At 37.5% G+C, this 13,324-nt stretch overlaps 1 protein-coding gene across 1 annotated transcript in view; it reads left to right on the forward strand.

Annotated features, from left to right (window-relative positions):
- Window positions 1-13,324, forward strand: part of DOK6 (docking protein 6) — a 435,938-nt gene that overhangs the window by 287,655 nt on the left and 134,959 nt on the right. Inside the window, exon 5 of the mRNA XM_030925729.1 lies at window positions 3,551-3,740. Within this exon, the coding sequence (XP_030781589.1) occupies window positions 3,551-3,740 (190 nt within the window). The remainder of the gene's footprint in view (window positions 1-3,550; window positions 3,741-13,324) is intronic.

The raw sequence follows: 13,324 nt of genomic DNA on the forward strand, positions 1-13,324 counted from the left end.
GTATTTGGGAATGTGTTCGTTTTCTTTAGTAATGTTTTATTGTTGTTGTCAATCATCTGATAAGGCAAATAGATGGAATACATATATCTTGATAAATTGTAAACCATTTTCCATATATCTCCTTTCTTCCTATGCTCCTGTCTCTTCTTTTGTTCCAATTAGCATAAGAACTTTCTTACAAAATCAGACACGAATCGGTTTAGATGGGATTAATTTATTTGGGCAGATATTAGATAACACTTTTGGAAAAAAAAAAAGTACTGTTTTGTTCTGCTGGTACATGGCATCATTTTCCAAAGTCATTCCTCATGGTTTCTCTAATATTGCTACTTCCCTAGCAATATTTTAAAGTGAATTTCACAAATCAACAGTTCTCAAAGTGTTGTCCCCAAAGCAGCAGTGTCCACATCTCTTGGGAATAAATGGAAACTGTAAGTTATCTGACTCCAATCCAGCCCTGTTGTACCAGAAATGGTAAGACTGGAGGGCGCCCAGCATTCTGTTTAAACAAAGCCTCCAGGTAATTTTAATGCACACTGAAGTCTGAAAAACCAATGGTATAGTAAATGAAAACCAAACGTGGGTTCTTAAAAAGCAGCATAATTAGAGAGTGATTTAAAATGCCTGCTTGATAGAATCGTTTCACAAAGATAAAAATTTTTTTTAAATAACTTTAATTGAGCCAATTTTAGCCACTCCATTTTGAAATGGTCTTTCTAGCAAAACCTTAACAAATGTTTTAGTAAAACAAAGTATATTAAGCTACTAAGAGAATACGATGATACATTCATTGTCAAGGCAGAAAGCTTCCTTCCTCATTATAATGGAATTCAGGTAAGTATAGTTAGGTAACATAATGTGCCGCCTTCATCTTTATGTGCCTAGTTTTTCTGCTGGATTAAATTTGTTCACTTTTTAATTGAATCTGAAATTCTTAGAAATTAGGCATTAGGAGAGAATAGATTTTGAATACTTGAAAATCGAAAATATATCTTAGTATAATTTCTTTCAAAAGTGCAAGAAATAGCATCCAAAGGAAGATTGGAGGGTTCTAAACCATAACAAGAAGGGTTGACTTGAGTTGCTGGGTTAAAAAGTATATGAGGACAGGGAAAGCAGAAGGCAGGCAAGAGGGTAGGGTCACCACAGGTAAATTTCACCTGCTTGTATTGACTAGAGATGGCCCTGGAAAAACTCCCTTAGGGCAAGTTGTCCAATTACTTTTTTTTAAAATGGGCCTTGATGATATACATAGAGATAGAAACGGAGATGGAGATAGAGATACATAGAGCCCTGTATCATGTGAATCTTATTAAATTCACTTACTTGATTTTTTTCAGCTTTTTCCAGTGTCCGGTGCGATGCTTATACTCTCTCCTTGCTTATTTTTCCTAGGCTCTATCTGCTAACATTTGAGCACACAAACATTTCAGTGAAAATGTAATGGTCCTTCTGGGTCCACTGTTACAGGTCATGTTTAATGTACCATCTACTTGGTGGACACTCAATGTCAAGATCCTTTTTTTTTTTTTTTTAACGTTCTGTTTTTAACTATCACACTGTGGGCATGAATATCAAGGGTCAATACAGCCATAAGCAACAATACTGGTTAATGGATGTTTACTTCAATATTTTGGAAAAAATGTTATTTATTGGCATTTTTGCAATTTTTTTTGGTTGCTAATTCAGACTCTGGAATTGATGGAAAGGAAAGAATGTAAAGAAATGTTTTGCTTTCCATTTCTGTAACAATATTTTCTCTATGCATAACAGGTGCCACTGACACATGATTAATTCCACATGTAGGAGCTGAACTTTATCAAAAGGTTCCTGGCCAAAGAAAAGAAGATTGATGTTCAGACATTGTCTATATTCCTGTGTAAACCCTTTGGGTCCAAGTTTCATTTATAGTTTTATATTAGATCATGCCCCTTTGATTTACTACTAATCCCATTGGCGTGGGAATTATGATGGGAATGTGAGTGATGTGTTTAATGCTAAATGTTAATACTTTAGTTGGTTGCACCTAAGAATTTTAAGCTATTGGGAATATGTATATCTTTGGGCTTTTCCTTGCAGATAATTAATGAGGCAATGTTCTTTCTTCAGCTTTCAGCCATATAATTGATTGCAATTTGTCATTTCTTAAGAAATGAATGTGAAATCCATACACATATTAGTTTCATGGGTCAATCTAAAAGACTGAATTACTAGATAAGCTGTTGTCCAAAATATCAAGACACATGAGTATAAATATTGTCTTTATGGCTAGTAAATGTTAAGCTATCATGCTTATGTTAATTTGGAATCCGAATATTGTTTTTTTGGCATCAGAGAATCCTTACTAAGTGAAATATCTAAGTAAAATAGAAAATAATCTATTATACAATCTCAGCTCAGTACCAGCAAACATGTAGCATTTAAGATTATATTATGAATAGTACATTCCTAAACATATCAATCATTTTCCATCTGCAGCTGTAGTATTTCATCTCTCAAAATAATTCAACAGCACTGACTTTAAAGCACTATTCACAATTAAGTCCTAACCCACAGAGGTACATCTGCCAATAATTCTTAAACTTTTTGTTATCATGACTTTTTTTTGTAATTCTTCAATTCTTGCATCTCCTAATTCATCATGGCATAGATATACTTCATTCATACAGTTAACAAATATTTATTGGACACTTACTGTAAACCAAGGATATGGTGCTAGGAAGTAGGGATGCTTTATAGAGTATGTTGTAAGGCATACCAAGTTTACTTCCTAGAACTTACAACTAGTTTTTCAAAATAAAATCTATTTAATGCATTTAAATGGGAATCAAAGGCAGCATAACTTTGCAATAGCCTTTGAGATACACAATTACAAAGTAAGGCTTGGAATGATTGCCTAATAATCATATTTTTGACCATAGGATATCCAGGAATGAAAAAAGTTAAGTATTTTTATTTTGCTTACCAAAGCAATGTCTTAAGTTCTGCGGAAGACTGTAATGAATATCTGCAATTATCATATGCTAAATTTGACCATGACTACAATTTGTTTTGAGATTCAAACTAAATTATTTTTGCAGTGCTTAAGTAGTGAGTCAGTCTGAGTGTGCATTAAATACTTCACGTCAACAAAGGTAAAACTCCAGTAAGATCTTGCCTAAGTCGAGCAAATAAGATATTCCTCACCGGAATTGCAATCTGTGATAATCACTTAGATTGTGTGAAGGAGCAGACTATAAGCACAATTTGGCCAGAGACTCCCTTAAGTTTTGCCCTTATTTTTCCATTGTACAATTTAACTACTTAATCATCACCATAGACAATACATGCTATGAAAAGTTGTTGACTGAGTGAATTAATGATTCCGAAGATTGTAATGAACTCCTTGTCTCAAATTTGGAAATATGTAATGTTCTACAGTGTTTATCCATATCACCAAGGGATGTGGTAACGTTTCCTACAGTCTGTAGATAAACAAATTAATATCATACGGCCATCAACAGTCACACCTCTTTTCACTTAATCTTCTCCATTCTTCGTTTCTTCACAGAGCGATTCAATGTGTATCTTATGCCTACGCCAAATCTGGATATTTATGGTGAATGCACAATGCAGATCACTCATGAAAATATCTATCTCTGGGATATCCACAATGCCAAGGTCAAACTGGTGATGTGGCCTCTCAGCTCACTGAGGAGATATGGTCGGGACTCAACGTGGTTCACATTTGAGTCAGGAAGGTAAGATCTAATGCAGCAACCAAGTGCGGGAAGTTGTATAACGGAGTCCTGAAAGAAAGTTCTGTCCATCCATTGCCCTCAGTGAGCACTGTTTTCATTCAGGGTAAAAGTTAGCAAATACATAATTTCTTCAGAGTCTTAATAATATGAATACAATTCTGTTAATTTTTTGGCAGGCTAATTACCCCATTCAAAATAATTTCAGTCTCTTACACTACCATCAAACTCAAACTGGTCTTGTAATTATTTTAAGAATGTAATTATCTTTTGCAAGATTATTACAATACTATATTTTTGGTGTGCCTGTATTCAAAAGGATCTCTATAAAATTAAATGTAGCGTGTCCTTGCTTGCCTTGTTTTTATGAGTGTTTTTCAATAAGCAAACAATATTTTTTAAAGTTTTAAATAAAATTATTTAAATATTGCTTTTAGGCAAATATGCTGCTTTCTTGATCACAGCATATGGTTGAAATCCATAAGCGTCTGAAATGAATCCTTGCTTCACAATCATTAATAAACACGGATTTAGACATAAAATACAACCAACCAAATCATTGTCTTTATGCTATGACCCCGTTGTGATATTGTCACACATCCAAGATAAGACTTAGGTTTGGGGATTCTATATGAGAAGGAGATGTTTAATGCTTCTATCTTCACCCAGGGGACATGATTTATCACATTCTTAAAATGAATTCATGGTCTTATAAGGCAATTATAGTGAGGTTTCATTGCATTTGATATAATATGTTTAAGTTTATAACTTTCTTCTTATAATACTACTAAATATTTACTCAAGGTCACATTCTAATATCATCTGTCTAGCCAGCTAGGGTAGGTCCCATGTCTCTTAAAATTTTAAGGAGAAAAAAAAAAACCTGCGCTGGAGTAATTTTACCAGTCTGGGGCCCTTTTGCACTAAGGTAATATTAAAGTCTCTACCACACTGATTTCTCTGAAAAGCATTAGATCCTGTGTTGACTTAGTACGTATGAGCTTGTTCAACTATTTCTGTCTACCTAGATATTGAGAGTGTAATAGTGTAATCACATTCTGATAGCCATTGGGAAATATAAATTCTAATAAGAAAATGAATTTTTAAGATGTTTATTATTTTTAAAATTATGACTATGAAAATGAGTTGACATGTTTTAGAGATTCACTGACCTAAAATCTGATGTTTTTTGTTTTTTTTTTTTTTGAGACATAGTATCACTCTGTCCCCCAGGCTGGAGTGCAGTGGCGCGATCTCAGCTCACTGCAAGCTCCGCCTCCCGGGTTCCCGCCATTCTCCTGCCTCAGCCTCCCGAGTAGCTGGGACTACAGGCACCCGCCACCACGCCCAGCTAATTTTTCGTATTTTTAGTAGATACGGGGTTTCACCGTCTTAGCCAGGATAGTCTTGATCTGGCCTCCTGATCCACTCGCCTGGGCCTGGGATTTACAGGCATGAGCCACCGCACCCGGCCCGATGCACCTTATGTTTTTACTGGCTTTCAAAGTTAGTGTATTAGTCCATTTTCACACTGCTGATAAAGACTGGGCAATTCACAAAAGAAAGAAGTTTAATGGACTCACAGTCCCACGTGACTGAGGACGCCTCACAGTCATGGCAGAAAGAGAAAGGTACGTCTCACATGAGAGAAGACAAGAGAATGAGAGCCAAGCGAAAGGGGTTTCCCCTGATAAAACCATCAGATCTCATGAGACTTATTCACTACCACGAGAACAGTATGGGGGGACCTGCCCCCATGATTCAATTCTCTCCCACTGGGTCACTCCAACAACATGAGGGAATTTTGGGAGCTACAATTCAAGATGAGATTTGGGTGGGGACAGAGTCAAACCATATCAGTTAGTTTTACATATACATATAAATTCCTATATATGTAAATTCATATATATTTATATATGTATATTCATATATATATATGAATTGGATGTTGTTGAGGTTTTGTTGGGGTTAGGGTTTTGTTTTTGTATCATTTACCAGCACTACCTCTAGAATCCCCTCCCTTGGATCCTTCTAGATACGCCTATCTTCCTGTTTCTATGGAAAACAATTTAACCATTTTGTCTGTTACAACATTTCAATAGACTGCCACTCAAAATTTTACATAAGTCATTTTCTTATTTAAATGGTTATTCAGAATTTTCACTCCATTTATACCTGTCCACATTAGTTTTTTAAGATCTTTCTATTTGATAGAGGAATTTGGTATCTTTTTTTCCCTCTGTTGTTTCTTTGTCTTTGAGATTAGAGTTCTGTCCTTTGGACACAGTTCATTTGTGTTTTTCTCCTTCTCTAAATTTTGGGTGTCATTTGCTCTTTAGTGACTGAGAAACTGACTGAGAAATTATCCATAATTTTTTGCATTTATTTTGTAAATTCCAGATGATTTTGCTCTTGTTAAAAGGAGCCAGTGGGGGAAGGTCTTGTTCATACTTTATCTAGAGAAATAAAAGTGGGACTTTGTGTTCCCTGGGTCTGGACTGATGGGGTCACTGGTGATGAGACTGGGGACAATTTAGAGGGCAGATTGGCAGGTAAGGCATGGCCAGTCATCCTAGCAAACCAAAGCCAAAGGCCAAAGGCCAACACTTTCTAGGTTTTATTAGCTCATTGCCCAAGGCATGTCATTTGGTATAAATTTTAGCCATTTATTTATACTACTGTATGTACTAATAGTAGTATTAGTACAAATACTACATGTGAAAATAATACAATTAGATATATCAAAATTCTTTTTTCACTGACACACTTTTTCCAAATGCATTGTTAAATTCTACTATAAACCTGAAATGTAGACATGAACAGTAGGAATGGATCTACATCATTTATTCTGGAGAAGCATCCTTCAGTCACCCCTGTAATTATAATTATATGTCATAAGTCTCCAGGAGCACTCACCTAGTGTGGGGCAGAAGGAGAACAAGGACCAGGAAACTCCCCATGGTAATAGTCCTCAGCACAGCATGGCGCCTAGATGTATTCATAGTCTCACATCAGCTTGGAGCAATTGCTCTTTTACCATAAGAATCATAACTTTGCATTTTAAAGGTAAAAACAACCAATTTGCCATGCAAGCATATTTTCTCAAGAAAATGACAAAAAATAACAGACCTTCAGAGAAAGTGATAAGATTCATGATTATGTACAATTTTATCCTGTGAAAGACAAAACTCCTTTATTTAACTGCTGACTTGATATTTTTACTTCATATTAGCTCATAAATATTGTAAGTAAAAATCAAGATGAGTTCAAATGCCTGCATGGCCAAAATTTAGGTGAGCCCCTGATCTTCTGTATGAATTATTTTTCAAAACAAACACCCATATTCAGCCTGATGCTTACTAGTACAAAATTGGTGTTTAAAATGTGTCTCACTAACTTTGATAATATTGTTTCCATTTAGAAACCTGGGAAAAACCTGGTTACTAATTTTTAACAATTAAAAATGTGAAATAATACTAAATATTTCTATATAGTTATTATGAAAAGGTGGTTAGTGGAAGCAAATGTCATGTGTCATACAATTAAGGATTCTGTGATGTCATAGGTAGGCTTAACTTATTCCTAAACCTGTGTTGGTCAGGGATGCAAAGAGAAAGAATCTTTTCTCTAATGCATAATCAAGTGGTTAAGAGGAAAGATAATGCAGAACGTTCTTAAATATGATAAAAAAGCATACAAATATAATTAATACATAATACATACGATTGTTATATAAGCTATAAGGTCTAAGTTAAGAAATTTCCAAAACATTCTCACATATGAACGCCAACTTTTCTGTACTAACCCACAGTTATCAATGCCCTTGGGTTTTTTGTTTTGTTTTACAAAATATCATTTGATTTGCCATCAAGAGTGTTAGTGGTACACATTTCTTCATAAAAGAGTGTACTGCTGTGACTAAGATTTTCTTCTGAACTACTGAGAACTGTCCTGCAAGTTTTCTATGCTTGTTGGTGCAAACTTTATCTACCAGAAGGTGTCCACAGTAAGTTTTTAGACAAGGTCACGTGTTTCTCTTTTCAACGGTGCTAAAACATTTCTTGACTGAAACACTGAAGAATTGCAATTAACTAAAATATAGTCAAACACAAGACATGAAGTACCAACAGTGCACAGGGCTTCAACTGAAGTCAGGAAATCCTGAGCCTGTGCACACAGGCAACAGCAGCCACATCACTGCCACCACCTGGCAGCCATCATTTGGAGGCTGCTATTCCATAGACGATGTCATAACAAAATATACCCCAATTTCAGAAATACTGAAATGTAAAAACATGTGCTTCTACAGAAACCTAGGAGTGAATGTGGTGACATTTCACAAATCACGGGAGGAGATCAAACCAGAACTTTACATCTCTCTTGACTATCTTCTTGATTCCAGAAATCATTCTTGATTTAATGACTATGAATGAAGTTTAGGAACTTTCTGAATGAGAGTAAAAGAAGCCTAAAAGGTGACCAAAACTGTCATTGTGATTCCTATAGATCAATTAGTAAAAAGCAATTCACATTAAAGTATGTGTGGGTTCAATAAAAATGTATCGAACTTTAAAGTTAATTGAGCAATAACTAAGATCAGAGTCTCCATTACTCGATAAAAACAATTTCCTAAGTCATTTAATCAATGCTCTCTCCTAGGGGAAAAAAATAATCAGAACTGGTATTATCGTAGCAAGAAATTTACCAAATTAGACACATGGAAAGAAAAGGCACTAGGTTCCTAAACAATTTGTCTTAGATTTCTTTCTTTGGAATTAAAGCAAGGGTTTATATAGATCTACGATTTTTTTAAAAAACATTGAATAAATCGTGATGCAAATTTTTTTCATGGAGGACTTTGAGTTTTAATTACAAAGTATGGAGTAGCAATTAGATATGATTTAAATCTTTTTGTGGCACCAGAAACCTCATTTGTTCTCTGGGCTACTTTATTTCATTTATTGAACACTATGGTAAGAACTAGAGAAATAAAGATGGGTAACATAGTCCCTACCCTTAATGAGCACATAGTGTACTTGGTAAGATAGATCAACTAATCATTTCAATATAATATAGGAATTGTAATAAAATACATCCCAGGAGGGTTATATATTAGGAACATAGGTTCAGTTGGATCATTTTAAAAACGTTAATGATCTCAACCCCAAATCTCAATAGCTCAATACAACAAAGGTTTATTTCCCACTCAAGCTATGCTTGATGCAGGCTTGGACAGATCACCAGAACACCTGGATTCAGAAACCGAGGCTGCTGCCGTCCTGTGACGGAGACGTCTTCATGCTAACCCACCTCATTGCCACGCATAGCCGGGGAAGAACGTGGGAACATCCTCCAACAAGCATACTATGGACTCAGTTTCTCCCCAAAATTCACACGTTGAAGCCTGAACCCCCAAACTTCTTATATCTTTATGACAAGAACCAGAGATGATAGGTCCTTTTAGATGGAATTAAAGTTAAATGAGGTAATAAGGGTGGGGTCCTAATCTGATAGGATCGGTGGCTTTATGAGGAGGAAGAAACCTCTCGGCCCCTCTTCTCTGCCATGTGGAGGAAAGACCATGTGGGCAACAGATCAAGAAGGTGACCATTTCCAAACCAGGAAGAAAGCCCTCAACAGAACCCAACCATGCTGGCACCCTGATCTCAGACTCCAGCCTCTAGAGAGAAAATTCATTTCCATTGTTTAAGTCACCTACTCTGTGTCATGTTTTTCTTATGGCAGCCTGGGCTGAGTAATACAAAACATTTAAATACTTGAGTACAGTGGCAATGCATGTTATTTCTATTAATAGCCCACCATCCAGAAGGTGGCCTCCCACAGCCCCCTCACCCCCCGTCTGCAAGGGGGCAAGTGGGGAAACGCAGAGGAGTATGTGGAATATTTGGTAAGCATATTGTCTCTGCCACAGTCATATCTTCTGATGAGCGAAGATCCCTTTTTTCTCTTCTTCCTACACACTCAATTGTTCCTTAAGGGAAACAACCCAGAAAGCAATCCAGCAAGCCACTGATTATAGCTCAGAGTCCAGAGTCTGCAGGCAATTTGCAGCAGTGTGTACATCAGGCTGGAGTGCGGTGGCGCGATCGCGGCTCACTGCAAGCTCAGCCTCCCGGGTTCACGCCATTCTCCTGCCTCAGCCTCCTGAGTAGCTGGGACTACAGGTGCCCACCACTACGCCCAGCTAATTTTTTGTATTTTTAGTAGAGACAGGGTTTCGCCCTATTAGCCAGAATGGTCTCGATCTCCTGACCTCGTGATCTGCCCACCTCAGCCTCCCAAAGTGCTGGGATTATAGGCGTGAGCCACCGCACCCGGCCAGTATGACTTCTTATAGTTCCAAAAGAATGATCCAGAAAAAGATGTTATTTTTTTCCCCTCTACCCACACTGGCCCAAGGAACACTGGTTTAAGACAGGTGGGATGCCTACCCCTGCAAACACTCCTAAGGGAAAGTTTGGGAGGCAAGCAGGCAACAGCACCTGGTCCTGGTAATTCTGAAATGCTGCTTGCCAGATATCTTCAGGGTCTTCATCCAGAATTAACAAGGATATGTGGCTGGGCCCTCATTCTCCTCTTTGAGAAGAACGTATCAATCCTCTGTTCCACTTGGTTCTGCCCTCGGCCCACCAGGAGCATTTTCCTTTGTCATTATCCTTCTTGTCCATATTCAAACTGGACATTGGGAAAATCTTCTCTTTGAAGTGTGGCAAGTTTCTCAGCCCACATTCTACCCTGAGAAGTTGTAGTAGAGATCTGAAGGTTACTGAATTTTAACAAGTTACAAATATTTTTTATTTAGGGCCTTTTTTTCCTGTAAAACTTTGTCAAAATAGTACTAGATTTCTTGTATATTTAGTGACAATCACTTGTACCAAGGAAGTGTTTTCTTGGTTTGTTTTGGTTTTGGTTTTGGTTTCTGAGATCTACTTCTCAGATTTGCTTGTTTATTTCTTCCCCAAAAACTCTGTCTTTGATTTGAAAGCTGCCTTGACTTTGTCAGGTTTTTGTAGGGGCAGCACTCACTCAATTCTTTGCCCTGGGTCCTTTTTATCTAATTAACAGATTATAATGGGCATCCTACCCTTGAGCTGCTTTTTACCTGGACACACCTTAATTGAAAAGTTTTAGCAACAGGTGTGGAGATTACACTTAATCTGCTGTTTTCTTTGAGGCGGCTTTAACTTGCTTTTGTCACTTAAACACTTATTAAATGTCTCTGTCTCAGAGACAGAGAGACCAATTTTAGTTTTGAATTTTTCAAATGCCTTTCGTTTTTGCTTGAAACTTCTCAATTTCCTTCTAAGAGCCTCTTTCTTTTTAGTACCTTATCAGTCAACAAACACTTAACATTTTGTTATCTAACTGCTTTCCCTAGATGTTGTTGGAGGAATAAAATTAAAAACAAAATCTCCCAATGCAGAAATCTTCATAAAGGTGATAAACACACACACACACACACTCCATTATTTCTGCTAAGAAATTGCAGACAGAAGGAGAATCCCACCCTTGGATATAGCCAACCAGGTACAACTCAATACATGCAGGTTCTCAAGATAAACAAGCAAGAGAACTTGACAGCAACGTTTGTCACACATTCCTCATCCTTGCAATTGGGGTAACCATTTGTGTTGACTAATTGGACTTTATGCAGAGGAAAAACAAACTTCTTGTATCTTTATGACAAAAGACAGTTTTGCAAGTTGGAGAGAAGTAGCACCTGAAATTAGGCACCCTCTGTCACAGAAACTAGGAGATGGGGGCGCCACTCCCTTCAGATTTACATGTCAAAGGCATGGTTCGTGAGTCCTTGAGAAAGGCATTTTAGGGTCTTAAAGCTAAACAAAAGACCTATCTGGTTTTCAGAAGAATTTACATTTCAAAGAGAGGAGAAAGTGCTTACAACCGAAAGTTTTCTCAAGTTAAATGCCCTAAGAAACAGGAAGGATAATTGCCCATTTTCAACAGGGAGAATAGAGCCTCTTATTTTTAAATTTCACATTTGTCCATACAATCTGGAAACTCTTAAGACATGAAATCGGCCTACCAAGTTATCACAAGTTCTACTAAGAGGCAAGAGCTTTACCGAATATCTCACTGCTAAATATCATTCTCCTAGCTTGCTTACTACCTTCCTTTATCCCTGGCCCAGCCACTATTTCAGTGCCCCATATTTTAGGGCTATTTATTCACTTATCACTGCACCACTATTAGGATCAAGTACACTTAAGTGATGAACAAAGTCTCAGTGGTTTATGCAACTGAAACTGATCTCTCGCTCATGCTAGTCCCACTCCGATTCTGGACAACTGTCCTAGACAATCAGGACAACACTTACATCAGAAAATAGATGACTCTGTCCCTTCTGTTTGTAGCCCTTTCTTGGGAACTAGTGATAAGGTATCCAGACTGTGCTGGGTGCAGGGAATGAAGAGGAGCATGAGACATTTGGAGAACAGTCCTGTCTAGATAAACGGGCACCAAATTTCATTGTAGGGACTCAGGAAAGGCTCCCTGAAGATGATGATTTGCACAGCGAATCGTAAAAAATGAATTGGACTTCAAGGTAAAGTGTGAGGTTGGCATGAGGATAGAGGGGTCAGGTTACTCTCCACTATGCATAGCACCGGCAGAGCATGGATGGTTCCTTCTTAGCGGATTTTAGCTGCTGGAGATTACAGTAAGAATAAAATGGGCAGAGAGTTTGTTAGAAAGTCAGATAAAGCTCGAAAGCAGGAGTGTTTTCTATGTCATGTCAGAAAATAAATTGGACTTTATCTTATAGGCAGCAAGGAGTGTTTTTTAATGCAGCAAGTAAACATAGATTTAAATTTTAGATATGTCTATCTGGTGACTTTGTGGAGGATATTTTAATAATGAATCCTTTAACTAGGTTAATAATTTATAATGCGCACTGTACCTAGGGCAGTATAGTCTGAGCAATCGTGATTTGAAACGACATGGGAGAATGAATCACTCTACTTCTGCATGGGCCAGCACTTTCCCTGCACCTTCAGTTATCTTCTATTAACCTTTCCAAGGCTTGATTTCCTCATCCGTGAGAACCTGATAAAAATATACTCTGCTATATCCACCTTCAGTGCTGATATGGGGATCAAATGAAATAATGTGCTTTGAGGCCGGGTGCGGTGGCTCATGCCTGTAATCCCAGCACTTTTGGAGGCCAAGGCAGGGGCATCACGAGGTTAGGAGTTCGAGAACAGCCTGGCCAACATGGTGAAACCCTTTCTCTATTAAAACTACAAAACATAGCTGAGCATGGTGGCGGGTGCCAGTGTCCCAGCTACTGGGGAGGCTGAGGCAGGAGAATCATTTGATCCCAGGAGGCAGAGGTTGCAGTGAACCGAGACCGCGCCGTTGCACTCCAGCCTGGGTGACAGAGCAAAACTCTGTCTCCAAAAAAAAAAAAAAAAAAAAAAAGTGCTTTGATACAAGGGCTTTGAAAGCTGTAATACAGGTATAAGAGATGATTAAATTTGGCAAACACCTATTTTTTTTTTTACACGCACAACACTGGACAGGGCAATATAGGGAATCAAAAAGAA

The sequence above is a fragment of the Rhinopithecus roxellana genome, chromosome 21 (assembly GCF_007565055.1).
Source record: "Rhinopithecus roxellana isolate Shanxi Qingling chromosome 21, ASM756505v1, whole genome shotgun sequence".
Lineage (NCBI taxonomy): Eukaryota > Metazoa > Chordata > Mammalia > Primates > Cercopithecidae > Rhinopithecus > Rhinopithecus roxellana.